General features: G+C 36.6%; 1 protein-coding gene and 6 non-coding genes across 7 annotated transcripts; all 7 read right to left on the bottom strand.

Annotated features, from left to right (window-relative positions):
• Window positions 1-50: 50 nt before the first annotated feature.
• LOC135153245 (lithostathine-1-beta-like) lies at window positions 51-9,355 on the bottom strand. Its single transcript, XM_064095699.1, has 4 exons — window positions 9,342-9,355; window positions 8,739-8,754; window positions 1,888-1,951; window positions 51-529 (listed from the first exon to the last, which is right to left on the bottom strand). The coding sequence occupies exons 1-4, from the start codon at window positions 9,353-9,355 to the stop codon at window positions 51-53; spliced, it is 573 nt and encodes a 190-aa protein (XP_063951769.1).
• Window positions 6,971-7,043, bottom strand: TRNAM-CAU (transfer RNA methionine (anticodon CAU)). Its single transcript has one exon. It is a non-coding gene; the product is annotated as a tRNA-Met (tRNA).
• Window positions 8,680-8,752, bottom strand: TRNAM-CAU (transfer RNA methionine (anticodon CAU)). The gene has a single exon. It is a non-coding gene; the product is annotated as a tRNA-Met (tRNA).
• Window positions 9,356-17,143: 7,788 nt separating the features above from the next.
• Window positions 17,144-17,216, bottom strand: TRNAM-CAU (transfer RNA methionine (anticodon CAU)). Its single transcript has one exon. It is a non-coding gene; the product is annotated as a tRNA-Met (tRNA).
• A 1,571-nt stretch (window positions 17,217-18,787) lies between these two features.
• TRNAM-CAU (transfer RNA methionine (anticodon CAU)) lies at window positions 18,788-18,860 on the bottom strand. The gene has a single exon. It is a non-coding gene; the product is annotated as a tRNA-Met (tRNA).
• Window positions 18,861-21,095: 2,235 nt separating this feature from the next.
• TRNAM-CAU (transfer RNA methionine (anticodon CAU)) lies at window positions 21,096-21,168 on the bottom strand. Its single transcript has one exon. It is a non-coding gene; the product is annotated as a tRNA-Met (tRNA).
• Window positions 21,169-21,578: 410 nt separating this feature from the next.
• On the bottom strand, window positions 21,579-21,651 carry TRNAM-CAU (transfer RNA methionine (anticodon CAU)). The gene has a single exon. It is a non-coding gene; the product is annotated as a tRNA-Met (tRNA).
• Between the last annotated feature and the right edge of the window lie 5,998 nt (window positions 21,652-27,649).

Below are 27,649 nucleotides of genomic sequence, written 5' to 3'. Positions count from 1 at the left end.
CATTTTACATTATAATCGGTACTTCTTATCCCTAAATTGCCAAATGAATCTTACTGTGATTGACTGTAAAAGAGGAGGAAAGGTTCAAAACAGAAAATGGGAAGGGTGTGAGAAGGAACACGCCCATAGTTACCTGTTTCTCTCCCTTCACACAGAGCCAAATAATCACTATCGCATCTATTATCGTTCCAGCGATACCCTGATCCTGTAGGTTTCAATCGAATACAGTCTGCACCAACATTTTGGGGACCATTTTCGACGAAATCCCAATTGGTAAAGGTCAAAGGTGATCCGTCCATCCAATGCCAGACCTTATTTTTATCTTCCAAGCCAATCCAATAAGGGATAGTTGTATTCTCAGCGAGCGCAAGTGATCGGATGAATTCACCTTCTTCGATTGATGTGATGTCGACCAATTGGGATTCGAGATTCGAGCACATGATCTGAGCATCATCACGTGTTTTCAGAGATGACGAATCTATGTAATAACATGATGAGTTCCAGTGATGGAAACCAGAAGGGCACAGTCCTGAAGATTAAGATAGAAATAAAAAGGATGTATGATGGGAACAACAATTAGGAAAAGAGTAAGGAGAATAAAAAGGTGTTCATATTTGAAAATCATCATTCATTTTAATCAATATTTTTTAAAGATCCATTTCCATTTAGTTTGATTTATGCTCTTTACACCTTAGGATTATATGGCATAGTTTCTGGTCATTGTGGTTGACGCAATATAGCACTCAATTATGCGCATTGGGCCTAACTGAGAGCTTGCAGGCAAACCTTAAATTCAATTGTTTACCGAGCAATGTTACCATGGCAATTACTCTTGATGGACCAAATAAGTAAATATGACAAATCATATACCAATCGAAAACTTATAAGCTACTAAACACATCATTGCAAGGCTTTGTGCATTTTCACCACTTACCGGCTGAGAATTTTGTTTAAGAGTAGCGCTAATCATCAACCTTCGAAAATAGGCCTTCTTGTGTATTTCACCGGGCTCAAGACAATGACGTCATGTTGTATTAGAACCATTGTGATTACATAGGTTTGTACATAGAAAAACCAAGTGATTTTTATGCTTTCCAGATTTACGTATTTTATTTTCTTCACTTCTATCACATAGAGAAATGTCTTTTCCCGCCAGCTTGTGATGAGGATATCTACAGCTTTGGACTAGTTTTTGCCATATTTTATTTCCCACTTGTTTTGGGCAGCTTTCCAAATCTATCTGCATTCAGATTATAATTATGTAACAACACTTCCTGACATAGCGATTTCGGACCAATAAGAGCCAAACAAAGAAATCACAAAAACCTAGTGAAGAGTTGAATGTTTCCATCAATATGAGTACCGGATAATTGTTAGCGACATTTTCCTCCGCAAATTGAAGAAAGAAACTCGAATTTATGGTATGGAATCGCAACCCTCTTGACAAAATGTGACGTCACATAATTCAGGCCCCGTTAACAAGCTGATAAAGCCTAGTGTCGAAACCTTACAATCCGTGGTTATCATCAAACTGCTCAGCGTTCAAGCTGAGAATATGCATAAAATTTACCTTGTAACTATGTAGCTTGTATATTTCCTATCCATTACTAGGACAGTACTTGAACTGAATGATGATCCTAAGCACTGTTTGAAGACATTGAAATTTGTGAGATATTTCCTATTTTTGAGCAAGCGCCATGAGCGCCCAGCTGAGGCGGATACCGGCGCTATACAAGAACCCATCATCATCATCATTTGTCAAATTCACTTCTAGCTCCATTCTGGGTCTTTAATGTTCTCCTTTTTATTTGTGTTAACATCAATAAATGAATTCATAGTAACGACAAACAAGCTGATACGATTCTGATAAATACCTACCATACTTACTCTTGCTTGGATTTTGATTGGTGTGGCCTGCAGCAAATGCCGAAAACATAAGCAAGAGACCTACCTGAAGAAAAAAAAGCAAATAACATTTTTAACGGATATCGATAGTAATGCAGAGTTCGGCATACAATGTTCATGCTTGATGTTTTACAGAAATATTATAGTAATGATAATGTTAATTCTCGATTTCAATTTTTTTCATTGGGTTTTTTAAGGAAGGCAAATTAGATATTGCTCGCAGGAGATACAGACAAATTAAACTCCGGTATAGGGAAGGGGGAGGGGGGCTGCAACCATACATAAATTTAATTTATCTTTAAGATTTATCAAAACACCTGTCTAGCTAAATTTGAATGAGATGACACCAGACGGTGGACTGCACTAACCAACAAGTAACGGAAACCCCAAGGTTCATTAAAATATGTGTAGGCCTATGTTTTGTTTGGTTGTTTTTCAAAAGGATTGCTTTCGTAAGTCAAATCTATGCAAAACTTAAGTGGCTTGTATTCTATAAGAATAAATGGAATATACGAGTAGTCGTTTAAATGTAAATTTGTCTTTTTTTACAATTTTATTTCATTTTGAAATATAATTTTCATCTAATAGCGTATTAAAAAAAAATCAATAGTACATTTGGTCTATATAATTATCAAATAACCTAAATAATAAAAAACAGACATATCTCCTACAATCTAAGTAATAAAATATTAGATATCAAGAAAAACGAATATATACGCATTCATATTTAGAGAAAAAAATTGATTGAGAAAAGTTTGTAAATATATTGAAAAACAATGTGAAGATGATTTGCATCATTTTTATAGGGCCATTAACAACAGGGTTATTTTTTTTTTAATCGCAAACACTTCTAAAAACAAGTGGAATGCCTCTGGCCGTCTCACCTGCATCACGCGATTCAATATAGCAGCAGTGCTGATTTTGAAAACTACTATAACTCGCACAAGATGTTCAGTGATACTCGGTTACTCTTATTTCCACGTTTTATGAACTAGACCAATACACTTATAGAGATATGATGGCAATTCAACAAATACCCCCAACGTGGCCAAAGTTCTTTGACCTTACATGACCTTTGACCTTGATCATGTGACCTGAAACTCGTACAGGATGTTCAGTGATACTTGATTACTATTATGTCCAAGTTTTATGAACTAGACCAACACACTTTCAAATTTATGGCTGTAATTCAACAAATACCCCAATTTGGCCAAAGTTCATTGACCCTAAATGACCTTTGACCTTGATCATGTGACCTGAAACTTGCACAGGATGTTCAGTAATACTTGATTACTATTATGTCCAAGTTTCATGAATCAGATCCATAAACTTTCAAAGTTATGATGGTAATTCAACAGATACCCCCAATTCGGCCAAAGTTCATTGACCCTAAATGACCTTTGACCTTGGTCATGTGACGTGAAACTCATGCAGGATGTTTAGTGATACTTGATTAACCTTATGTATAAGTTTCATGAACTAGGTCCATATATTTTCTAAGTTATGATGACATTTCAAAAACTTAACCTTAGGTTAAGATTTTGATGTTGATTCCCCCAACATGGTCTAAGTTCATTGACCCTAAATGACCTTTGACCTTGGTCATGTGACATGAAACTCAGGCAGGATGTTCAGTAATACTTGATTAACCTTATGGCCAAGTTTCATGAACTAGGTTCATACACTTTCTAAGTTATATGCTGTCATTTCAAAAACTTAACCTCAGGTTAAGATTTGGTGTTGACGCCGCCGCCGCCGCCGCCGTCGCCGCCGCCGTCGCCGTCGGAAAAGCGGCGCCTATAGTCTCACTCTGCTATGCAGGTGAGACAAAAACTAAGAATTCGAATTCATGTATCTGGTAGAAATTATTACCAAATCGATGGTGATAAACAAGAAAGCTTATGATGTAGGCAAATCCTTATATTGAAAGACACGAGATATAAATAAGATAAAATGAATGCCAAATATGATATCACTGAAAAGGAAATAAGAAATATGAATATACTTACATATGTCATCCAAGTTACAGGCATCTTTTGGTTTAAATCCGATAGTTCCAAAGAAGAAAATCTTCCAGCGAAACACACAAAAGCATCCCGAGAGAATTAAATTGAGTATGAATATCACATCTCCAGGAAAATGATTTAAAGTGATGTAGGTTTATTGATCACCAATGATATTGATGCCGGCGCTAATGAAATACTCTCCCGGTCGCGGGATTTTAAACGCCTATTGGCGTAAGGCCTATAAAAATAGATATTTCAAGGGGACGTCATCACAAGTTGACAGTTCCTGAGAAAACACCAGCAAGACTCTAAAATTATCACTCTAGTCTTCTAACATGACAAAACGATATAATGTGTGATCTGTATATTCATTAAAGTGTCGTATTAATCCGGGTGACTCTGATATATAATGTCCTAGGGAGAAAAGCTTCAGGATTTGGGGGAAATGAGAAGTGAACCTCGAGTGCATTTTATGAATAGTTGCTGTCTTTCCTTGATTGTGATTGGCTACAGAGCATAGTTCTTATAGAAACTTGTGGGTGGAAACGCTATCCAGGACTTCCTCCGACCCACCCCCTCCCCCATCTAATAAGTAGGCCTATAGACATGGATACGGTATATAAGCATAAATGATATGATTTTTCATCAAATTAATGTCTGACCCATTTTAATTATTGAATACGATAAACTTTTTCCCATTTTGATACAAGGCCGTGAATTTATTGTACTGACATTTTGCATTATTGGCAGATGAGATGATTCGGCAATTATAGGTTTTCAGGTGCGTGGTGCCGATTGTTCTCCACAAAATCATCCATGCGTCCATTAAAATGGTAATATCATTTATCGCGAGAGAATGTATAATATATGGTGTCGAACATTGGTTTATTTGTAGGTACTCCAAGGTAAATTCTAATAAAGTTAATGGTTTGAGTACAATCCTCAATTTTAACTTCATTTGCCGCATCAATACTGTAGTTTAAATTTTAATGTAATTCTATAAATCAATTCCTTACTTGTATTATTAACTGAGTAATTCTGGTTTCAGTACAATCCCATTTTTTAACTTCATTTGCCTCATGAATACTGTAGTTGAATTCCTAATGTATATCTATGAATTGAGACATAAATTGCAAATAAACTGATTAATAATGAGTTGCAATATTGTACCAGGTTTCAAAGTGAAATTCGGAGCGATCATTATTCATGACATTGAAATGGGCATTTCTATAATCATATGTGAGGAAAAAGTCCCGGGGACTTCTTAACCAATTTGTATGATTAGCATAAAGTAATTTTCATCAATGCAAAAGCATCAGTCATAATGCCATTTTATGTGAATATGTTCCAAAGGAGTCAAGCCCTATTGTAGGGTATATAATGCCTGTCATAGTCCCCTTACAAATAGTTCCATAAAATTAGAGTAATTGGAGTTTACTTGCATTTTTTTTTATATGAACAGCGTTTTATAATTCTATTCCTCTTTTTCCTTCTCCCCATTGCGTCTTCTCTCACATGAAGCAACTTTCAAGCCTTGCCGCTTACCCTGATGGCCTCCATAATCGTTTTCAAATCAAAAGCATATTTCCATCTTTTAAAGTTTTTTCAAGTTGACGATGATTTTGCTCCATTGCCATACTTTACAACACATTTGACCTGTATCATCAATGTTCGAAAGTGAATAAAATAATGTTGTTCAAAGTAATTATAAATTACAGCAAGAAAGACAGAAGGGAACGGGAAAGGGGGGGGGGGTAAGTACTAGGTCTATAATGTAGACACATGTGATATATCAAAGTTATGTACAAAGCAATACATTAGAAGGAAAAGGTCAAGTCCTAAAAATATATTGTTATGATTAATAATGATTTTTTTATTGGGGTAACAAAAATTATTAATTCAGCAGTCTAAAAATATTATTGGACCTACCAGCAGTGTACAGTTGGCTCAATTGGTAGAGCGTTCGTCTCACAACCGGGAGGTCGGGGGTTCAAACCCCGGCCGCGTCAGACCAAAAGACGTAAAAAGATGGGAGTTGCTGCTACCCTGTTTGGCGTTCAACGTTTGTTTAAGGGATAGAGCCTTGTCGATCTGGAGCTGCACAGTGGCTGCCAAACACACGATCAACTGGGCAAAATGAATGTCTATTCTCAGATTTCTATTTCGAACAATGAAATATGGATTTGCATTTTTTTTTTCATTTTTAAACACAACGAAATATACATGGAAAAAAGAAACAAGCAATACATTAACATCAAACAAAATGGTATGTGATACACATCAAATATGGATAGGGAATTGCAATTATCTCGTAAGTGATCAGGAAACAGTTTTCGATTCTGTCTTTTATGATTTGTATTGATAATTTCCAATTTGACCTGTTAAAGAAAGAGAATCGTTTGAGCAAATAATGAAATGGCCAATCAAACCGGCTCTGCTGGCGAGTGCAGTGAGGATCATTCGAATGTTTGTTACATAATTATCATTAAGGGGCAAACACAGTTATTGGTTAGCGTTTAATAGCAGGCCCAATTCAAATTCAAACATTATTATTCGGGATAAAAACCGTTCGTGATCAGAACTCTGATATCAGCTAAGAATAAATATTCATTATTGATAAAGTTAATCGAATTTGATGAATTTGGGGATTTGCTGAATTGCTGTTGAGGAAGATATGATATAGAATAAACAACATGACTTGACGAGGTCATAGAAAATGTGTAGTGATTCCTCTCAACAATGACTTTTGCGTAATATCGTCAATGTTCATCTTTTCAGATAATAGAGTATACATGAATACCACTTAATAGCAACAATCATTAACATGTTGCAGTGTCCTGCTCTAAAGATGGTGCGGTACAATCTGGTATAAAGATGGTTAGTTTTGCATGTAATGAAAAAATAGTGACAATCTTGCAGAAAACCGAACAAAAAATCACATACATTATTCAAAGTTCATTCTGTGAATACATATCATATAATTTTATCATCTCTGCAACGAATCGTGGCATTCTGCCAGAGTTGCTGACCAAAACAAATTTATAAAAATGTAAGCAGCCTGCCCCGTGTGAGGATCGAACTCACGACCTTCAGATTATGAGACTGACGCGCTACCTACTGCGCTAACGAGGCCGCTGAATGTAGTAAGAACTTTCAGTCATTTGGAAATAAATAAATTTATCTTCACTCGTCATATTTTACTATGAAATACATACACACTATAAGAAATATGGGTGGAGGAAAGGTGCAACTTTGCGGGGAAAAGTTGCAGAGCAACTAATCGAGCACTGTTGCAACTTTCACCCGCCACCGCGGCTGGCGGCAGGGTGCAAGTTTGACTTCATCCTCATCAACATGATCGCAAAGTTCAACCTGCCCGGCAGTGAAAAAGACCCCCAAAAAATTGCGTGTACGTACCAGTGTGCATCTTGTATACGTGTAATGGCATTAAAATTGCACTGCCAACGAAAAAAACAAAACAGCATTTTTACTAAAAAGCATTACCTTAATATATTCTTTATTAGCATTATTGTAAAAAACACTGCTCAAAACTTACCATGAAATTTCCTAAATAGTGAAAAATAAGGCTTAAATGCTCCATAAAATGTGTCTTGAAATGCATACAGCATTTTGGCCCATCTCCATAGGCTATACTGTGTGGACTAGTGGCTGAAAATGGGCATTGTTAAGTCTTCATGCTGACCTAGGCTGTTTGAGCCTCTGTGAGCTGCCATGGAAACATATCGCATTGATAGATACAAAACTTGGCTACCAGAAAATGTGAAGATGTAGCTACATTTCACTACATTGTGCACTCAAAATAGAGAATGAAAAATTGAGGCAAATTCACTTTTTTGACACATGTCTACAGCACAAATCTGGTGCCATTGCCCACCCTACCTTATAGGGTATGGGAACATATATAGAATACGTAGAAATCGTAAGTGTTGTCGTGAATTTAAAAAAAGACGCATAATTCGCATGTTTTATGAACATGTTATACGGTTATTATGATTGTTTTCGGAAAATTAATTTTAAGAACAAGTGGAACACCTCTGGCAGTCTCACCTGCATCATGCAATTCAATATAGCAGCAGTGCTGACTCTGAAAACTACTATAAAATGATTATTAAAAAAAACACAAATTAATGATACAATACTACGTTCATGTCTACGGCACAAATCTGGTGCCATTGCCCACCCTACCTTATAGAATACGTAGAAATCGTAAGTGTTCTTGTGAATTAAAAAAAAAGACGCATAATTCGCCTGCATCACGCAATTCAATATAGCAGCAGTGCTGACTTTGAAACCTACTATAAAATAATTATTAAAAAAAACAAATTAATGATACAATACTACGTTCATTGACAATGTAAGACATTTGACCTTGATCACGCGACCTAAGACTTGTCATTGATACTTGTTTAACCTTATATCCACATTTTAAAACTATATCTAAAATTGTTTACAGTTATGACAGCAATCTAATAATTACCTCCAAAATGGCCAAAGTTCAATGACCTTAAATGACCTTTGACTTTAGCCATGTGACCTGGAACTCGCACAAGATGTCCAGTGAAACTTGATTACTCCTATGTCCAAGTTTTACCAACAAGTTCCAAACACTTTCAGAGTTATGATGGTTATTCAACAAGTACTCTAAACATGGCCAAAGTCCATTGACCTTGGTCATGTGACCTGAAACTCTCACAGGACGCCTCTCGTTTTGCTTTGCTATGCAGGCGAGACAAAAATGTTAGTAGCCTGCCCCGTGTGAGGATCGAACTCACGACCTTCAGATTATGAGACTGACGCGCTACCTACTGCGCTAACGAGGCCGCTGAATGTAGTATGAACTTTCAGTCATTTGGAAATAAATAAGTTTATCTTCACTCGTCATTATTTATCATGAAATACATACACACTATAAGAAATATGGGTGGAGGAAAGGTGCGACTTTGCGGGAAAAGGTGCAGAGCAACTAATCGAGCACTGTTGCAACTTTAACTCGCCACTGCGGATGGCGGCAGGGTGCAAGTTTGAACTTATCCTCATCAACATGATCGCAAAGTTCAACCTGCCCGGCAGTGAAAAAGACCACAAAAAATTGTTTGCGTGTGCGTACCAGTGTGAATCTTGTATACGTGTAATGGCAGTAAAATTTATAGACTAGACACATTTTGGAAAAAGAGGCCTGTATAAACTTTAAGAAGCATTTTGAGGTAAAAGTTGGAAACCGGACTATTTCACACAATTCAATTATGCTGAATCTGATCAGATCGGTTCCCAAGCTAATTTCTCATGTTTTGACCACCTAATTTGCATAAACAAAATGGCTACCAAATTGACAATTTATAATCTTATTTCTACAATATTCTTTTATAATTTTCGCTTTTACCGATATGGATACTGCAAAATCCTGCATACTTAACATGTACCATTTGGGGAAATTTGTTATTTCTGTTTGCGGCTAATTAATTATGCAAATTTATGCATATTTTGCAATATTATGCTTTAATTTGATAATTTCAGCTCAAATGTTTATATTTTTGGTACAAATAGCATTTACATCATTATAAATAATTGTACGGCCCTTAGAATGTAATATCACAGTGAATAATAATGTATTTTATTATTTTTTTTTCTTATGTATTTCTTTGTATTTTGTACCTTTTGTTTTGTACATGTTTTGTTATGGGATCTGTCAAATTATTGATTATCAATGGCAGAAAATAATTAACTTCAATGATTTAATTATGTAATCACTTTTTTATTCGCATATATCCATGGGCATAAACAGATGCACCCACTCCCACATCTGCATACAAAGGTAAACTTCTGCACGGAGGGCCTTCCCATTTAAAAGCACACTGGTGGAGATCCAACGAATTTCATGAACCTATCTGTATTCAAGCGAATGTCACTATTAATTGCTTATATTTTTATTATAAAATGGTATCTTGAATTATGATATCAATCCATTCATATTTACAATTTTAGATGATGAATTATTAAATTTGAATCATAACAGTACTGTAATTCTCAACTCCTAATACTAGTCAATCAGTTGCATTTAATATCCATTGGAGTAGTTTTTTTTTTTTTTTTTTTTTTTTTTTTTTAAACCCTTCCAAAGGGGTCCTTTATTGAAATCACTATAATACATATTTTTTGACAATACATGATTAAATAATTAACACAGTATATGACACACAAGTTGAATATGTACAATACAATATTCCATGAAATTGTCGTAACATTTGTATACAAAAAGCAAAATCAAAGTGCAAAGGAAAGAAAAAATCCATACAAAATATATATATATATATATATATATATATATATATATATACATATATATATATATGTGTGTGTATTTTAGAATGATATCTGATATACTTAATGTAATAAAGTAAAAGATGACCACCTTTTTATGAATTTCTTCTCTTTCAGATTTGTTTTATATATATACTTTTCCATACCATAATAAGATTTTATTTCAGACAAAATATGGTCGAAAACTGGAAGACAGTGTTTGCATTTTGCTGCAAAAATTTCTTTTCTAACGATTATAAAAATATAATTAAGAGCACCATTGTTGTTTCCGTAAAAACCGAATAGTTTATTCTGGTTTGAAATTTTGATATTCAAATTGTTACGAGAAAACCAAATTTCGAGTTGAGACCATATTTCGTTTGTGTGGGCACAAGAACAAAAAATATGCATAATAGTTTCTTCATAATTATAACAAAAGGTACATAAGTTATCTGTAACAAATTTAAATCGTAACAAAGCATCTTTCATATAAATAATTCTATTCACTATTTTGAATTGAAACCATCTCATGTTGACATCTGCAGTTGAATAAAAAGGTATTTGATAGTAGAACCTCCATATCGTGTTGTCAAAGTCAAACGTCTGTTTCCATTTGATGAGACTTTTACAATCTTTCAACTTATACTTCAAAAAAATATTGTAAATGTGAGCACAACCTTTTTTTACTTTAATTATCAAAAATAATGCTTCTGGAATAATAGGTTCCATAGCTTTTGGTATTACATGTTTATTGAAACCATATCGAATGGCGCTGCACAGGCCATGATATTGAAGAAAATTGACGTGTACATTGTATTTGCGTTGAAAATCAAAATATGAAAGAAATTTTCCATCTGTTCCCAAAATATCATTAACAAAACGCACCCCATTAGCACACCAAGACCTGAAAAATATTACATTATTATTCATTTTAATTTTTGGATTATTCCAAAGGGCTTGACATGCAACGTCATCAACAATAAGGCGGGAAAGATCTGAAAAGGCCAACAATACCTGTGCCCAAAATGGGTTATTCATTGATATAGCAAGTGATTTATAATGCTCAGCCCCCATGAATAATTGAAAAGATGTATATGCTGCAGGCAAAAATGATTGAAACATGTGAAAAGTAAAATTTTCAGAACAAGAAAGGAACCTTCTTATCCATGAAATTTTTAATGATTTGGAATGGATAAAAATATCAGTCATCCTAACACCACCCTCACTATACGGTTGACACATTTGTTTCCTACTTATTTTATCAGGTTTGCCTTCCCATATAAAGTCGTAAAAACATCGGTGAATATCATTCATAATTTCTAATTTTGGTTCTGGAAAAGATAAAAACAAGTAATTCAATTTCGGTATAAATATAGATTTAACAATGGTTACCCTCCCTAAGGGAGTCAAAGATCTTTTTCGCCATACCGCCATCTGACGTTTTATTTCTTTAAACTTTTCTTGATAATTGTAATCGACCATTTTTGATAGTTCAACTGAAAAGTCTATACCTAGGTACCTAAAATATCCTTCCGAAATCCAGTTCAGTTTGTACTCGTGTAAAATCTCTTTTTTGAAAGTTCTATTCTTCCCAATCCATATCACCTGGGTTTTAGTTATGTTAATTTTGAGGTTGGATATTTTTTCAAATTCATCAAGTGTATCAAGAGCACATTTTAAATCTTGTTCTGAACCATTGAGTGTCAAAAGGGTATCATCTGCATATTGTAACACTTTAAGTGTTTTCCCATTAATATGCATTCCCTCTAGTTTGTCTGAGTGTCGAATTAAAATACCAAGAATCTCACTGACTAACAAAAAAAGATAGGGAGATAAAGGATCTCCTTGACGACACCCTCTTCCTATATTAAACCTATTTGTACAATGTCCGTTAACTAACACACAAGAGGTTGCGTCTGCATATAACAATTTTATCCAGCTTTTAATGGATGGACCGAAGCGAAAAAATTCCAGGACATTGAAAAGAAAATTATGTGATACAGAATCAAAAGCTTTTTCAAAATCAACAACCAAAAGCATGCCAGCTATATCATGTAATTCACTGTAAAGTAATGTGTCATACAATAAACGAATGTTTTCACCTATGAAGCGACCATTCAAAAAACCAGTTTGGTTTTGATGAATTAAAAAAGACAGAACACCTTTGAGTCTGTTTGCTATACAACTGGACGCTATTTTATAGACAACATTTAATAGGGAGATAGGTCGCCAATTTCTTAACAAGTGTCTGGGTTTGTTTCCTTTCGGAATTAAAGTAATTATTCCCATTTTTTGTGAATTAGACATATGTCCTGAAAAATACGCATAATTTAATGATCTAACCAAAAAATGTTTAATATCTTCCCAAAAATAACGATAAAATTCTACGGTAAAACCATCCTGTCCGGGCGATTTACTATTTTTCATGAGCTTTAAAACGGAAAGGACCTCATCAACATTTAAAGGACCCTCCAATAAGGAAGACATTTTAGGGGACAACTTAGGAATACCAGGAAAATTTAATAATAATTCCAAATTGCTTACGTTGGTTTATTTTTCCGCATAAAGATTAGAGTAAAAATTAAATATTTCATTGATTATGTCACTTTGCATTTCTAAATTATCACCATTTTCAGTGGATAACTGACGTATTTCTTTATTAATGCAATTTTGTTTTTCTAAATTTAAAAAGAATTTAGAAGGCTTTTCACCAAACTCCATCCACTTAATCCGAGATCGAATCGCAATTCCTTCATTTGTTTTTAAACGGAATGTTTCCAGTTCTGATTTTGCTTTATCAATTTGATCCAAAATAGATATTTTATCGTCGGTGATCACCAGTTTTCTTTCCAGCTCTTCAATTTTCTTTTCTAAGTCTTTTTCTCTGTTTATATTTTGTTTTTTTACAAAGGAGGCATGTGATATTGCTTCTCCTCGTATTATCATCATTAAAGTTTCGAAAAATAACTGATCGTTTATAGTGAATTCACAATCACCTACTATTCGATCATTTTCATCAAATTTTACTTCGTCTCTCGCATAAAATATAGTCGTATCTTTTATTACTTTTTTAATATTATGGAGTAGTTATGTTCCCGACCAACAGAATCTGATCACACATACATGTATATAAATTTAGTGTGTTTTTCTTCAGCAAAATGAAGTGAAAACCGTCTGCTGAAAATGAGATGTCCTGTGTTTTTCTCCATTACGCTCGTCAAATTGTTTGTCCCAATATTGAACAAAAATTCTCAGAACTGAACCCACATATAATCCATCAATTAGACAGTTTCCGTGTTTTAAAAGCCAGACTGTGATGTTCTAAAGTTCCACAACGAATAAGTCACTGCATATCCTTTTAATAACAATTTTTTATCATTGGACTTCATTGACGGATTACATGTGCATCTCCATAATATGTCTTTTCCAATGCAGTACTGCACCTGTCCTATCAAGGATTGCCGCTTCATCCAACTTAGAGGCGTCCAGCTTCCCCCAGCTTGATATACACTTTTACCTTCGGGGTGTGGAATGATCAATGTCAGTTATATCATCGAGCTGGTGTTCCATTGGATGGCTTGATTGATAGGGCAGCCTCATATTATAAAAGTGATCTCTAATTGTTGAAATCAAATCAATTTAGTACAAGTATTCTGCGGAGGCAGTTCGTATCGAAGTCATCGTGTTTGTGTTCTTGAGATATGTCCGATTCTCATGTCACAGTAGAGAAAACCTAAACTTTTGTCTTGATAGAGAATCTGCTGTCTAACCAACCAGATCTTGTTTCAGGTGTTAAAATGCTCGGAGTGCACCTTTTCAATACCGCAGTGAATTGTGTAATGTCTTCTAGGTCATTTATCGAACTTCTAATATTCACACATCTTCATATCTTCATAAGATAGACTATTTCAAATTGATAACGAAGATATCTTTCAGAGGAAGGTGGGTTCCTGGCATGTTTGGCGTTCCTGTAGGTGATTATTAATCCACTTATTTTGATCGGTATTAAACCCAACAGCATCCAATAGCTTATACCCAGCTCTGATAGGCTGCATGCGAGTCTGAGATATCACCATCAAAGTCTAGATCGAGAATTTCTTCGATTGTAGATCCAGGATGTCTCTTTCTATGAGGAAAGCAGTTGCCTAAGTTATGTTTGACTTGTCAACCGGTTTTGATACCAGTGAACATGTCATTCCTCTTGGGAGACTGACAGTCTGTTTTGGAATTGATGATTCTGCACTCCAATGGCAGGTTTCCTCTTACCTTGCCAACAGAGCTGTAAGAAGCTGTATTCATCACTGGCATGCAGTCTCCTGTGACTACCCTTTGATATGGAGTTCCTTGGGAGTCTGTCCTTGTCCCTTGTTCTTCAAACTGTACATCATTCCTCTTGGCTCTGTAAAGTGGCAACATGGTCTTGGTATACACTTATATGCTGATGACATTCAGCTGTATACCTCACTTTTGATCCAAAAGGTAAATATACAGAGGTTCGTGCAGCTGCTGTTGTTGGTGCTCCCATTGAGGATTCGATGTTGGATGAAGGTCAACTTCCTGGAGCTTAACAATAAAAAGCGAAGTATCTTGTTCTGTCATCTCCATATATGCGTAATTATTATGACTACAACTCCAGTCTTAATAGGTGAGGAAGCTATATATCTCCAGTATGCAAGGCTATATCTCTTGGCGTAGTCTTTGATAGAACAATGAGCATGAAGAAACACACATCACATGTCTGCCAATCTGCACATTACCTGCTCCACAGAATTGCTGAGATCAGACATTGTCTTACATGAGGTGGTGCAGAAAATATCATCCATGACCGGATAACCTCTAGACTGGACTTCTGCAATTGTCTCCATGCTGGTTTACCTTCAACAGGCATCTCTAGCACTTTTTAACCATAGGACACACTGTGAAAATTTGTTCTGCATTGGGCAGTGACTGGGCTGGAAACCTTGTTTTGCCCATGTTTTAACAATGGAGCTAATCTGTGTTTAGCACCATGTTTTTATCATTTCCTCTTCTGTATTCAGTATCGTTCGTCAAAGAATCTTCCAAGGCAAGGATTGGATAAAAGCTGTGGTTTTCAGTTATCACTTTGATGGTTGACTTGGGGAAAATATACCGTTGCCAAATAAATAAATAAATCGGTAATGACCAAAAAAACTAGTAAGTGATCCAGTAATACAGACCCTTTGTATTTATTACAAATTGTTCTTTGGTTAACTGCCATGATTGCAGTTCTGATGGAGCTGAATCAAAGATATAATTTTGCTACAAGGATAAAAACAATGTACTGATACTTATATCCGATTGATAAACTACACTGCGTAAATCATACGTTTAATTGATTATTTGATCTGTTTTAAAACATTTTAATATATCTATTTCAAGAAATTTAAGTTCAGCATGATTACAGGTTTTCCAACTTCTAAACTCTTCTTTTCTTACGGGTTCATTGTATTTGGTAATTGTCATGATTATAGGATCAGCATCAATGTTTTTATATTGGGCATGTCTACTACATATACCTTGAAAGTATATTACTTTCTATATACAGGTGTGGGTGTGGGAGCATGTGTGTGTATTTGTTCCTGAGTACAATTAACAGTTGTGGCAAAAGAAGTTTATCAAATGATTCAAATCATTGAAGCTTAGTATTTGTCAGCCATTGATATTAGTTTTTTAAAGATCTCATATCAAACATATACAAAGCAAATGGCAGAAAATACAAGAACACAAAAGAAATATCAAAGAACAATAAAATAAATATAAAAATTGACTTGAGTATTATATTTAAGGGCCAAACAATTATCATAATGATACAAATGCTGTTTGTACCCAAAATAATAAAAAATTTAGGTGTAATTATCAAATTATAGCATAATATTGCAAAATATGCATAAATTTGCATAATTAATTAGCCGCAAACAAAAATAACAAATTTTCCAAAATGGTACATGTTAAGTATGCAGGATTTTGCAGTATCCATATCGGTGAAAGCGAATATTATAAAAGAATATTGTAGAAATAAGATTATGAATTGTCAATTTGGCAGCCATTTTGTTTATGCAAATTAGGTGGTCAAAACATGAAAAATTGGCTTGGGAACCGGTCTTATCAGATTCGGCACATTCAAATTAGGTGAAATAGACCGGTTACCAACTTTTACCCCAAAATGCTCCTTGAACTCAAGTTCTCCCCATATTGGTCTTGTCTATTAGCCTAAATAATGTCGCATGCCATGCATGCAGAGACCTCATATAGGGTATGGGAACATATATAGAATACGTAGAAATCGTAAGTGTTGTTAGTGAATTTAAAAAAAGACGCATAATTCGCATGTTTTATGAACATGTTACGGTTATTATGATTGTTTTCGGAAATTTAATTTTAAGAACATGTGGAGCGCCTCTGGCAGCATCACCTGTATCACGCAATTCAATATAGCAGCAGTGCTGACTTTGAAAACTACTATAAAATAATAATAATTAAAAAAAACAATTCATATAATGATACAATTTTGACCTTGATCATGCGACCTAAGACTTGTCATTGATACTTGATTAACCTTATATCCACATTTTATAAACTGTATCTAAAATTGTTTACAATTATGACAGCAATCTAATAATTACCTCCAAAATGGCCAAAGTTCAATGACCTTAAATGACCTTTGACTTTAGCCATGTGACCTGGAACTCGCACAAGATGTCCAGTGAGACTTGATTACTCCTATGTCCAAGTTTTACCAACAAGTTCCAAACACTTTCAGAGTTATGATGGTTATTCAACAAGTACTCTCAACATGGCCAAAGTCCATTGACCTTGGTCATGTGACCTGAAACTCTCACAGGACGCCTCTCGTTTTGCTTTGCTATGCAGGCGAGACAAAAATGTTAGTAGCCTGCCCCGTGTGAGGATCGAACTCACGACCTTCAGATTATGAGACTGACGCGCTGCCTACTGCGCTAACGAGGCCGCTGAATGTAGTATGAACTTTCAGTCATTTGGAAATAAATAAATTTATCTTCACTCGTCATTATTTATCATGAAATACATACACACTATAAGAAATATGGGTGGAGGAAAGGTGCAACTTTGCGGGAAAAGGTGCAGAGCAACTAATCGAGCACTGTTGCAACTTTAACTCGCCACTGCGGATGGCGGCAGGGTGCAAGTTTGAACTTATCCTCATCAACATGATCGCAAAGTTCAACCTGCCCGGCAGTGAAAAAGACCACAAAAAATTGTTTGCGTGTGCGTACCAGTGTGAATCTTGTATACGTGTAATGGCAGTAAAATTTAGCTTAAATAATGTCGCATGCAGAGACCTCATAGGGTATGGGAACATATATAGAATACGTAGAAATCGTAAGTGTTGTTAGTGAATTTAAAAAAAGACGCATAATTCGCATGTTTTATGAACATGTTACGGTTATTATGATTGTTTTCGGAAAATTAATTTTAAGAACATGTGGAGCGCCTCTGGCAGCATCACCTGTATCACGCAATTCAATATAGCAGCAGTGCTGACTTTGAAAACTACTATAAAATAATGATAATAAAGAAAAAACAATTCATATAATGATACAATTTTGACCTTGATCATGCGACCTAAGACTTGTCATTGATACTTGATTAACCTTATATCCACATTTTATAAACTGTATCTAAAATTGTTTACAATTATGACAGCAATCTAATAATTACCTCCAAAATGGCCAAAGTTCAATGACCTTAAATGACCTTTGACTTTAGTCATGTGACCTGAACCTCGATTAACCTTATATCCACATTTTATAAACTATATCTAAAATTGTTTTCAGTTATGACAGCAATCTTTCATTTCATCTAATAATTACCATCAAAATGGCCAAGTTCAATTACCTTAAATGACCTCTGACTTTAGTCGTGTGACCTGGAACTCGCATGAGATGTTCAGTGATACTTGATTACTCTTATGTCCAAGTTCTACGAACAAGTTCTATACACTTTCAGAGTTATGATGGCTATTCAACAAGTACTCCCAACATGGCCAAAGTCCATTGACATTTGACCTTGGTCATGTGACCTGAAACTCTCACAGGATGTGCAATGATACTTGATTACTCTCATGTCTAAGTTTTATTAACTAGACTAATACGCTTACATAATTATGATGGTAATTCAACAAATACCCCCAACATTGCCAAAGTTCATTGACCCTAAATGACCTTTGACCTTAGTCATGTGACTAGAAATATATCTATATTCTTTATGGAAATTGATTTCATATGAATTCTTGTTAACAAAAATGAAGAAATTTTGTAAAATGGAGGAAAATAAATATTTATTTGAAATGAAAATGAAATGAAAATTCAGGCAGGATGTTCAGTAATACTAATGTCCAAGTTTCATGAACTAGGTTCATATATTTTATAAGTTATGATGACATTTCAAAAACTTCACCTTAGGTTAAGATTTGATGTTGACGCTACCACCGCCGTCGGAAAAGCGGCGCCTCTCGTTTTGCTTTGCTATATGCAGACGAGACAAAAATGTTAGCAGCCTGCCCCGTGTGAGGATCGAACTCACGACCTTCAGATTATGAGACTGACGCGCTGCCTACTGCGCTAACGAGGCCGCTGAATGTAGTAAAAACTTTCAATCATTTGGAAATAAATAAGTTTATATTCACTCGCCATTATTTATCATGAAATACATTCACACTAAGAAGTAGGGGTGCAAGAAAGGCAAATTACAACTTTCACTCGCCACGGCGGATGGCGGCAGGGTGCAAGTTTGAACTTATCCTCATCAACATGATTGCAAAGTTCAACCTGCCCGGCAGTAAAAAAGACCCCAAAAAATTGTTTGCGTGTGCGTACCAGTGTGAATCTTGTATACGTGTAATGGCAGTAAAATTGTACTTTTAATTGCAAAATTGAGCCTAAATAATGTCGCATGTAGAGACCTTATAGGGTCTGTGAACATAATATAGAATACGTAGAAATCGTAAGTTTTTGTTAGTGAATAAAAAAAAGAAGCATAATTCGCATGTTTTATGAACATGTTACGGTTATCATGATTGTTTTCGGAAAATTAAGTTTAAGAAAAAGTGGAGCACCTTTGGCAGTCTCACCTGCATCACGCAATTCAATATAGCAGCAGTGCTGACTTTGAAAACTACTATAAAATAATTATTTACACACAAAAAAACAATTCATATAATGATACAATACTATACGTTCATTGACAATGTAAGACATTTGACCTTGATGATGCGACCTAAGACTTGTCACTGATACTTGATCACTCTTATGTCCAAGTGTTATTAACTAGACTAATAAACTTACATAATTATGATGGTAATTCAACAAATACCCCCAACATGGCCAAAGTTCATTGACCTTAAACGACCTTTGACCTTGTTCATGTGACCTGAAATTCACACAGGATGTTCAGTGATACTTGATTACTCTTATGTCTAAGTTTCATGAACCAGGTCCATAAACTATCAAAATTATGATGGTAATTCGACATATACCCCCAACTTGGCCAAAGTTCATTGACCCTAAATGACCTTAGTCATGTGACTAGAAACTCAGGCAGGCTGTTCAGTAATACTTATGTCCAAGTTTCATGAACTAGGTTCATATACAGTGCGTTTCAGAAAAAGGTAATCCAAATCTAGAGGGCCGATAATCGGATCTTATTTAATTTTCTGAAATTATTCTGCATGGATATGAAGGAGAAACTCATCCGCTTTCCATTGATACCCTATTTGTACCATTTGCACCAGGTATGACCGAGTTAATTGATGTTGAAGACAACAGGTACAGGTACCGCTTTTTCCAAGTTTTGGTCAAGTGGGTAAAATGGTTGCTTGATAGAATAAAATGTAAAAAGTTATTTTTTGGAAAGAAGAGTCAAGTCATTCCTCTAAAAATGATGATTGAAATGTTGATATCTTATTCACCCACACCTTCAACATGTCCTCTTCTCCTTTGCACACAAAACCGGTAGCGTGGAGGAATTAAGGATATGTGTTAAAAGCTCCTTGCTTGGACAGCTCGTCTTACCATTGCCGGATCATTGCACAAGAAGCATCCACCTCATGTCGAATTCGGCCCTGCAAATCATCAAGACCTTGAGGAGGAATTACAAATACCTTATTATTTCTAAGTTTCCCCAAAGGAAATAATCTCAGGGCGCGATCGAGGTCAGGGGATCTTGATGGCCATTCTACGTCATGGTTGAGGGCAAGTCCAAAGAGTTCTTTGAGTCTATCTCGAACGATGTTGGATCGAAGGACAAGAGTGCTAGTCCTGAATCCACCAAAGATGCAGGTATACTCCTCGAACCTGCCTCTCAAAAGTTGGTCCAACGACTGTGGTACGATCTCCTGGTTAATCATTTGCAAGTACATTTACCCACTTACACTCCTTTGGAAGAAAAAGGTCCAATCAAGATTTTTTTGCCAGCTCAGGCATCGATGAAAGTATTCATATCGTCATCTGCCCTTTCATCAAGTTTTCGAAAACTTGGAAAAAGTGGTACCTGCACCTGTTGTCTTCAACATCACTTAATTCGGTCATGTGTGGCACAAATGGTACAAATAAGGTATCAATGGAAAGCGGATGAGTTTCTTTTTTACATCCATGAAGAATAATTTCACAGAATTAAATACAATTCGAATACCAACCCTCTAAATTTGGATTACCTTTTTTCTGAAACGCACTGTATTTTCTAAGTTATGATGACATTTCAAAAACTTCACCTTAGTTTAAGATTTGATGTTGACGCCACCGCCGCCGCGGAAAAGCGGCGCCTCTCGTTTTGCTTTGCTATGCAGGCGAGACAAAAATGTTAGCAGCCTGCCCCGTGTGAGGATCGAACTCACGACCTTCAGATTATGAGACTGACGCGCTGCATACTGCGCTAACGAGGCCGCTGAATCTAGTAAAAACTTTGTCATTTGGAAATAAATAAGTTTATCTTCACTCGTCATTATTTACCATACATTCACACTAAGAAGTAGGGCTGCAAGAAAGGTGCAACTTTGCGGGAAAAGGTTAAGATTTCGATATTGATTCCCCCAACATGGTCTAAGTTCATTGACCCTAAATGATCTTTGACCTTGGTCATGTGACCTGAAACCAAGGCAGCGTGTTACGTAATACTTGATTACCCTTATGTTCAAGTTTCATGAACTAGGTTCATATACTTTTTAAGTTATGATGACATTTCAAAAACATCACCTTTATGTTAAGATTTGATGTTGACGCCACCGCCGCCGTCGGAAAGCGGCGCCTCTCGTTTTGCTCTGCTATATGCAGGCGAGAAAAAATGTTAGCAGCCTGCCCCGTGTGAGGATCGAACTCACGACCTTCAGATTATGAGACTGACGCGCTGCCTACTGCGCTAACGAGGCCGCTGAATGTAGTAAAAACTTTCAGTCATTTGGAAATAAATAAGTTTATTTTCACTCGTCATTATTTACTATGAAATACATACACACTATAAGAAATATGGGTGGAGGAAAGGTGCAACTTTGCGAGAAAAGGTGCAGAGCAATTAATCGAGCACTGTTGCAACTTTAACTCGCCACCGCGCCTGCCCATACCCACGGCTGGCTGCAGGGTGCAAGTTTGAACCACATGTATAGTCATACTTCAGTTGCTGTCATGCTTCATCCTCATCCACATGTTTATCTTCACTCGTCATTATTTACCATGAAATACATACAGTATCTTTTATAAATCAATATGGGTTTTGCTGGCTACTATTAATAGATTAGTGAATACTGGTATAATGGAAGAGTATGCTCCTGAGCTTAATTGAGACTTTTCTTGTACATCTTAACACGCATTATTCAACCCATTGATTAACAAATCACAAATTTACTTTTTTTTCAAATAAGGCTGATATAAAACTTCGTTTCTCACCTGAATGAATTACTGGATAAATTATCGCTTCTCAAAAGTCATTTTGTAGACTATTTATTTATTTATGACTGAGTATATTGAAATAAGAGAGAGGGTATAAAAAAAAGACGAAGCTATAATAATACTTCGATTCAGTTGAGAAGGGCGTCACCTGGATTTTTCTTGCCCTCACCCCCATCAAAATACCCCATTACCCCTGGATACACGTAAAATATTAATAAAAAGATGACGAGTTTATCTTTCATGCATAATCCGGACATCTTCTCATTTCTATCTCGATATTCAGTAATCCTTGCAAACTTCCCCTCTAATTATTGGTTATCTGTATTTTCATGAGTGTCATTTATAACCACAAACCACAAGAGAAAAGAAGCAATACAAAACCCCAAAAAGACACGAAACAAGTAAACTAACCCAAACTAAACTAAACTGTATTACTTGTAGCACAAAGCAAAACAGTGGCGTACCTTGGGTCACCAGCAAAAATTTTGAGTCATTTAGTTGGCGCGCGCTAAATTGCCAGGTATACTGACCTAATAGAGACATTTTAAGGACTGTGCCATTATACGGATATGTATCTCACTGAACAAATACTGCGAGCGCGAAGCGCGAGTTGAAAATTGTTGATATTCAGATCAGAAAAGGGGACATGTTAATTGCTTTGCTGATTTTAGGAATTCATGAAAAGCAGAAGTATCTCACCCACTGGCGGATCCAAGGGGGGGGGGGGACGCAGCCGGCCCGTGCCACCCCCCCCCCTTTGAGAGGCACAATTAAAATTTGTAATGTATTAATGCCGTTAAAACAGAAGTGTGCCCCCCCCCCTTTTGAAGACCCCTTTTTTTTTGCTTGCCAAATTTTTTCGTGGACAAAATCCCCTTAATTTTGGGTTAAAACTTTTTTTTTTGCTTGTCAATTTTTTCCTCGGGAAAATGTGCCCCCCCCCCTTCGAGAATTCCTGGATCTGCCCCTGATCTCATCAACCCACTAATGCAAACGTAAGCACGGACTGGAAATGTTTTATATTCATACCTCAAAAGGGGGCAATTACTTTAAGTAATCATGAAAAAGAAGCATATGTCACTACATAAAACAATAACTCGAAGTGCGAGGAAATATATCTGGTGTACATTGACTTGAAAACGGGATGTTTTAGTACAACATGATTATATATCTCGTTTAACAGACGTTGCGAGCACCAGGAACGATAAACACTGTCTGTTCAAAAGTAAATAATTTCGTTAGGATTAGATATTGCAATTGTCATCTGCACTCGTATAAACATGTCTAACGCATTGGCAAACTGTTCGTGAACTCATCGGGACGATCAGGGAGGATGCGTGCCAGTACGTGGCAGTGCGCGCCATGCCACGACTTTCACGAAGTGCCACGAATGGTTCACGAAAAGCTTAGTTTTAATACGTCGAGTTCACGAGTAGGTCACGATATGTTCACGAATTGGTGCGCGTCGCAGCGTGACCGTGCCTTCCCACTGACACGGGCACGTGTACTTCACGCATTGATGCTCGAGCAATTCACGACTAGTTTACGCACTTCACGAATAGTTTGCGCATGGCACAAGCTGCAGTTCAGGACTACTGCTTGACAGTGGCGCTCGTGTCCGTCCAGAGGTACATATTCCCGACCTTTCGTTGGAGAATGCGAACGCTTATTTGCGACGGTAGTTGATTTTGGAAGAGACTTTTGGGCCCGTCGTCATCGTCGTAAAACTTTGTCCTGCAATGCAAATTGTGTGACATGAGATTTTTTTTCGTTTCGCATCTGGAACGGAAACATTCAATCTGCGTTTCGTGTGCAAAATTCTGGTTGCTACTATGGTAACAGCGATATATCCTATTTAGGACGACTTTCCAATGCCACATTTGGTTCCTCCCAGAGCTCGAGAGGCCGCCCGAGGGGCTCACTTCCATTGACGAGTGGATACCAGGCGCGACCACGCATAAAAAGGGAAAGAGTGGGCAAGTACGTTACGTATAGGCCTATGTAACGTTATAAGGGTGTCAAAAACGATGTTTAAAATACTGAAAGGAGGATATGTTTTCAATACTTGTAGGGTTTCACAAGCTAAAACTTGTTAAGAGATGCATTTTCATAATCTGGAAAAGCCTTGCTTCCCTTTAATAGGGTGCTTTTCGAAACCGCATGGTCGTGCCAGGTATCCACTCATCAATGGAAGTGGTCCCCCCGGGAATTCGAATCTAATCCCCCATTTCTGGGGAAAGTAAAACATAATGCCCATTACATTGTGTGCTAGAGGCATATCGTTTGTGTAGGAGTAAACAAAAGAAATTTCGGCTGGTACGTGTTCAGACCAAGGTAACTCCTTGTTCAGACGTATACATGCTGTGTACGTAATCAACGCATGCGAAATGGTTTCTGCTGGAGAGGTTGACCCATGGAATCAATTGCCAGAGATCCACCAATAATCCACATTAAATGCAATATCGATTCGATGGACTGTAATGATCTATATCTAAGCCTTAATCCAGTAACTTTTTCCTCACTCAATATGTACTCGATTTGTTTGAAAAACCACTTTCTTATCCATGTCATAATCTATTGTAGGTCATGCATTTCGAATATCTCCAGCCATCAGTCGTAATGTACATGCATGTATGGTGTGGGTGTCGCGGGAAAGAATTTTGCACAGGAAAAGCAGATCTGTAGGGCCTGTAACCCCCTGTAACACAAAGCTTAGCATTGATTGTAGAGCAGTTTTCTACGTTTGATTCTATTGACTATATTGTACAATCAATCTTAAAAATCAAGTGTATGATTAGGCGTTACCTTTTGTGTTAGGGGACCCTAATATTAGCGTCCGTGAAGTTAGCGAAAGGTCCCATATAGCTAGGGCTTCCTGGACACTGGTCGAAATTCCTGAAACGGAAAAATAAAGGACAACGAAAAACAAAATCCCTTCCCCCACCCCCCCCCCCCTCAAAAAAAAGAGAAAGAAAAAGGAAACAAAAAATAAACCGAAAATATTCGAGGTGATCGGTGAAAAAAAAACTGTTCAGAAAATGGTACAAGCATGAAAATTGGCACAAATGTAGAGTAAGTTATTCTAATCATTTTTAGAAGGGAGTGCCAACGTGAGTTTCCCAAATATAGCAACGGTTACTAGGTAACATATCTATTTTAGTAACTGAGCTTTATTGGGCTTTCAAAAGCAATATGTCACATAAATTTTAGTCTAAAGCATATTTCTTTGTATCACAACAGTTTTGATCAATTTATTCATAGCAACGGTTGTTAAGGGACCTTTTTCGATAGCAACAATTCTCTATCATAGTTCAGATCATTATAATTTACTCAGAAGAGCTCAGAAATTAATTTTGGCCCATAAATTCCTTATGTGATGAATGTTTCCATAGGTAGACCCAATGAGCACCAAAGCAACGGTTGCTAGGTAACATTTTTCATCAGTAACCAATACTTCTAGGGTGTTTTTATGATTATAATTTATATGAGCCACCACACCACAAGCACTAATACACTAATCACAACAACCCAGGAACATGACTGTATACCATGTATACCCGCCCATGATAAGTACCATTTGTTAAGTTACGTGTTTTCTGCAACTGATTGTTAAATGCCGTATGGTGTTTAAGAGGTACTAATACTAGCAGATGCTTAAAAAACGTAAAGCCTTGCCTTGCACAAATTAAACTACCGCATGATATGTTTTCTATTTCCCAAAACGATGTCTATGGATCCCATATCATTGACATAATCATACTTGTTGCATGTTAGAAAACTCACCTTAAAACCAACCTTTCTCCATTTGGAAACCATAATTATTAGGGATTAACCTAAACATAATTATGTAAAAGATCAATCATTGATTAAATTATTTGGTGTCTTTCATAGTAAACGGTACATACTTATCATTGAATGATAACAGACCTCATGATTACTTATCTGACAATAAAGGTAGAATTGATCGACACTTGTATCATCGAGAATTAAAAGTCTAGAAACTGTTGACATACTGGAAATTTGTGGCGAACTATTTTGCAAGGGGGCCCTATTAATCTCATTTAAGACCCTGTATACCTACAAATGCCCTTGGAAAGAATTCCACAAAATAATCATTTAACGAGAGGTCACTCTTGTAGAAGAACGGTGACAAGAGCTCACCAGGAGGTCATGGGTTCTTACAACCTAAACATCTCTGATCTTGGAGAGGTGAACGAATGACCGCCAAGAATTGATTTAGTCAACTAAGTTTAAAATCATTTCAAACACCAAAATCTCGCTAGAATGTAATTTCCAAATGAGTGCTTGCATGGATACCATTTTATCCCTTGCTAACAGTAAAGTCGGTCGCTTGAAAGGCCTTGGTTTTACCCCTCCCTTCCGTAGCCTGCAATGAAGATCATATTAGTTCTCCATGCTGTTCCCGGACCTAATGCCACGTGCAGGAGTTGATTTGGACTTGTCAGTTCCGTCTCTTGGATCAATCCTGCGCAGCTCCGGGATCTATCATGAAGCGAAAGATCTTGCCAGAGTTGATTTAGACCTGTCAGTTCCATTTCGAGGCATGTTGGCCTGGATCCTACAGCTATATGATTGATCAATGACGACTCAATCCTGCAGAAGTTGATGTGGACCTGTCTGTTCTGTTTCCAGTTGTTTTGACCTGGATCAATCCTGCAGCTCCAGGATTTATCATCACGTCAAAGATATCGCAAGAGTTGATTTGGACAGGTCAGGTCTGTTAGTTGATTTGGATCATTGGGTTCCGTTTCCAGACGTGTTGGCCTGGATCCTGCAGCTACATAATCTATCTTGACTTCTGCAGAAGTTAATTTAGACCATTCAGTTCCGTTTCGAGGCATGTTGGCCTGGATCCTGCAGCTATATAATTGATCTATCACAACTAAATCCTGCAGAAGTTGATGTGGACCTGTCTGTTCTGTTTCCAGATGTTTTAACCTGGATCGATCCTGCAGCTCCATGATTCATCATCACGTCAAAGATCTCGCAAGAGTTGATTTAGACCTGTCAGTTCTGTTTCAGGCGTGTTGGCCTGGATCCTGCAGCTCCGTGATATATCATGACTTGAAAGCTCTTGCAGAAGTTGATTTTGACCTGTCAGTTCCGATTGCAGGTGTTTTGAATGGGATCCCTGCAGCTTCAAAATCTATCATGACTTAAAAGATCTTGCAGGACTATGCGCAGCTGACTTTGTCACATACATGTGAAGCACTTGTAATATCAGGTTGGCTGGACGTGACCCATACTCGGCCTCCGAACAGTAGCATTAAGTTCTGATATGCTTCTTCCTTCCATATGCCTCCAATACTTCTTGGCATGTCCAAATCAGATAGAAATGATTCTGCTGATGGCGCTATCATTATCTCGCAATATAATGTCCTTATGGTGAGAAATGTTTCTTACACTTTCGATAGATGAAAAATTCATCTTCCCATCGAGTAGGATGATGACTGTAACCTT

Source organism: Lytechinus pictus, chromosome 2 (assembly GCF_037042905.1).
Source record: "Lytechinus pictus isolate F3 Inbred chromosome 2, Lp3.0, whole genome shotgun sequence".
In the NCBI taxonomy this organism is placed as follows: Eukaryota; Metazoa; Echinodermata; class Echinoidea; order Temnopleuroida; family Toxopneustidae; genus Lytechinus; species Lytechinus pictus.
Note: the sequence above shows the minus strand (reverse complement) of the source record. Positions and strands in the feature narration are given on the sequence as shown.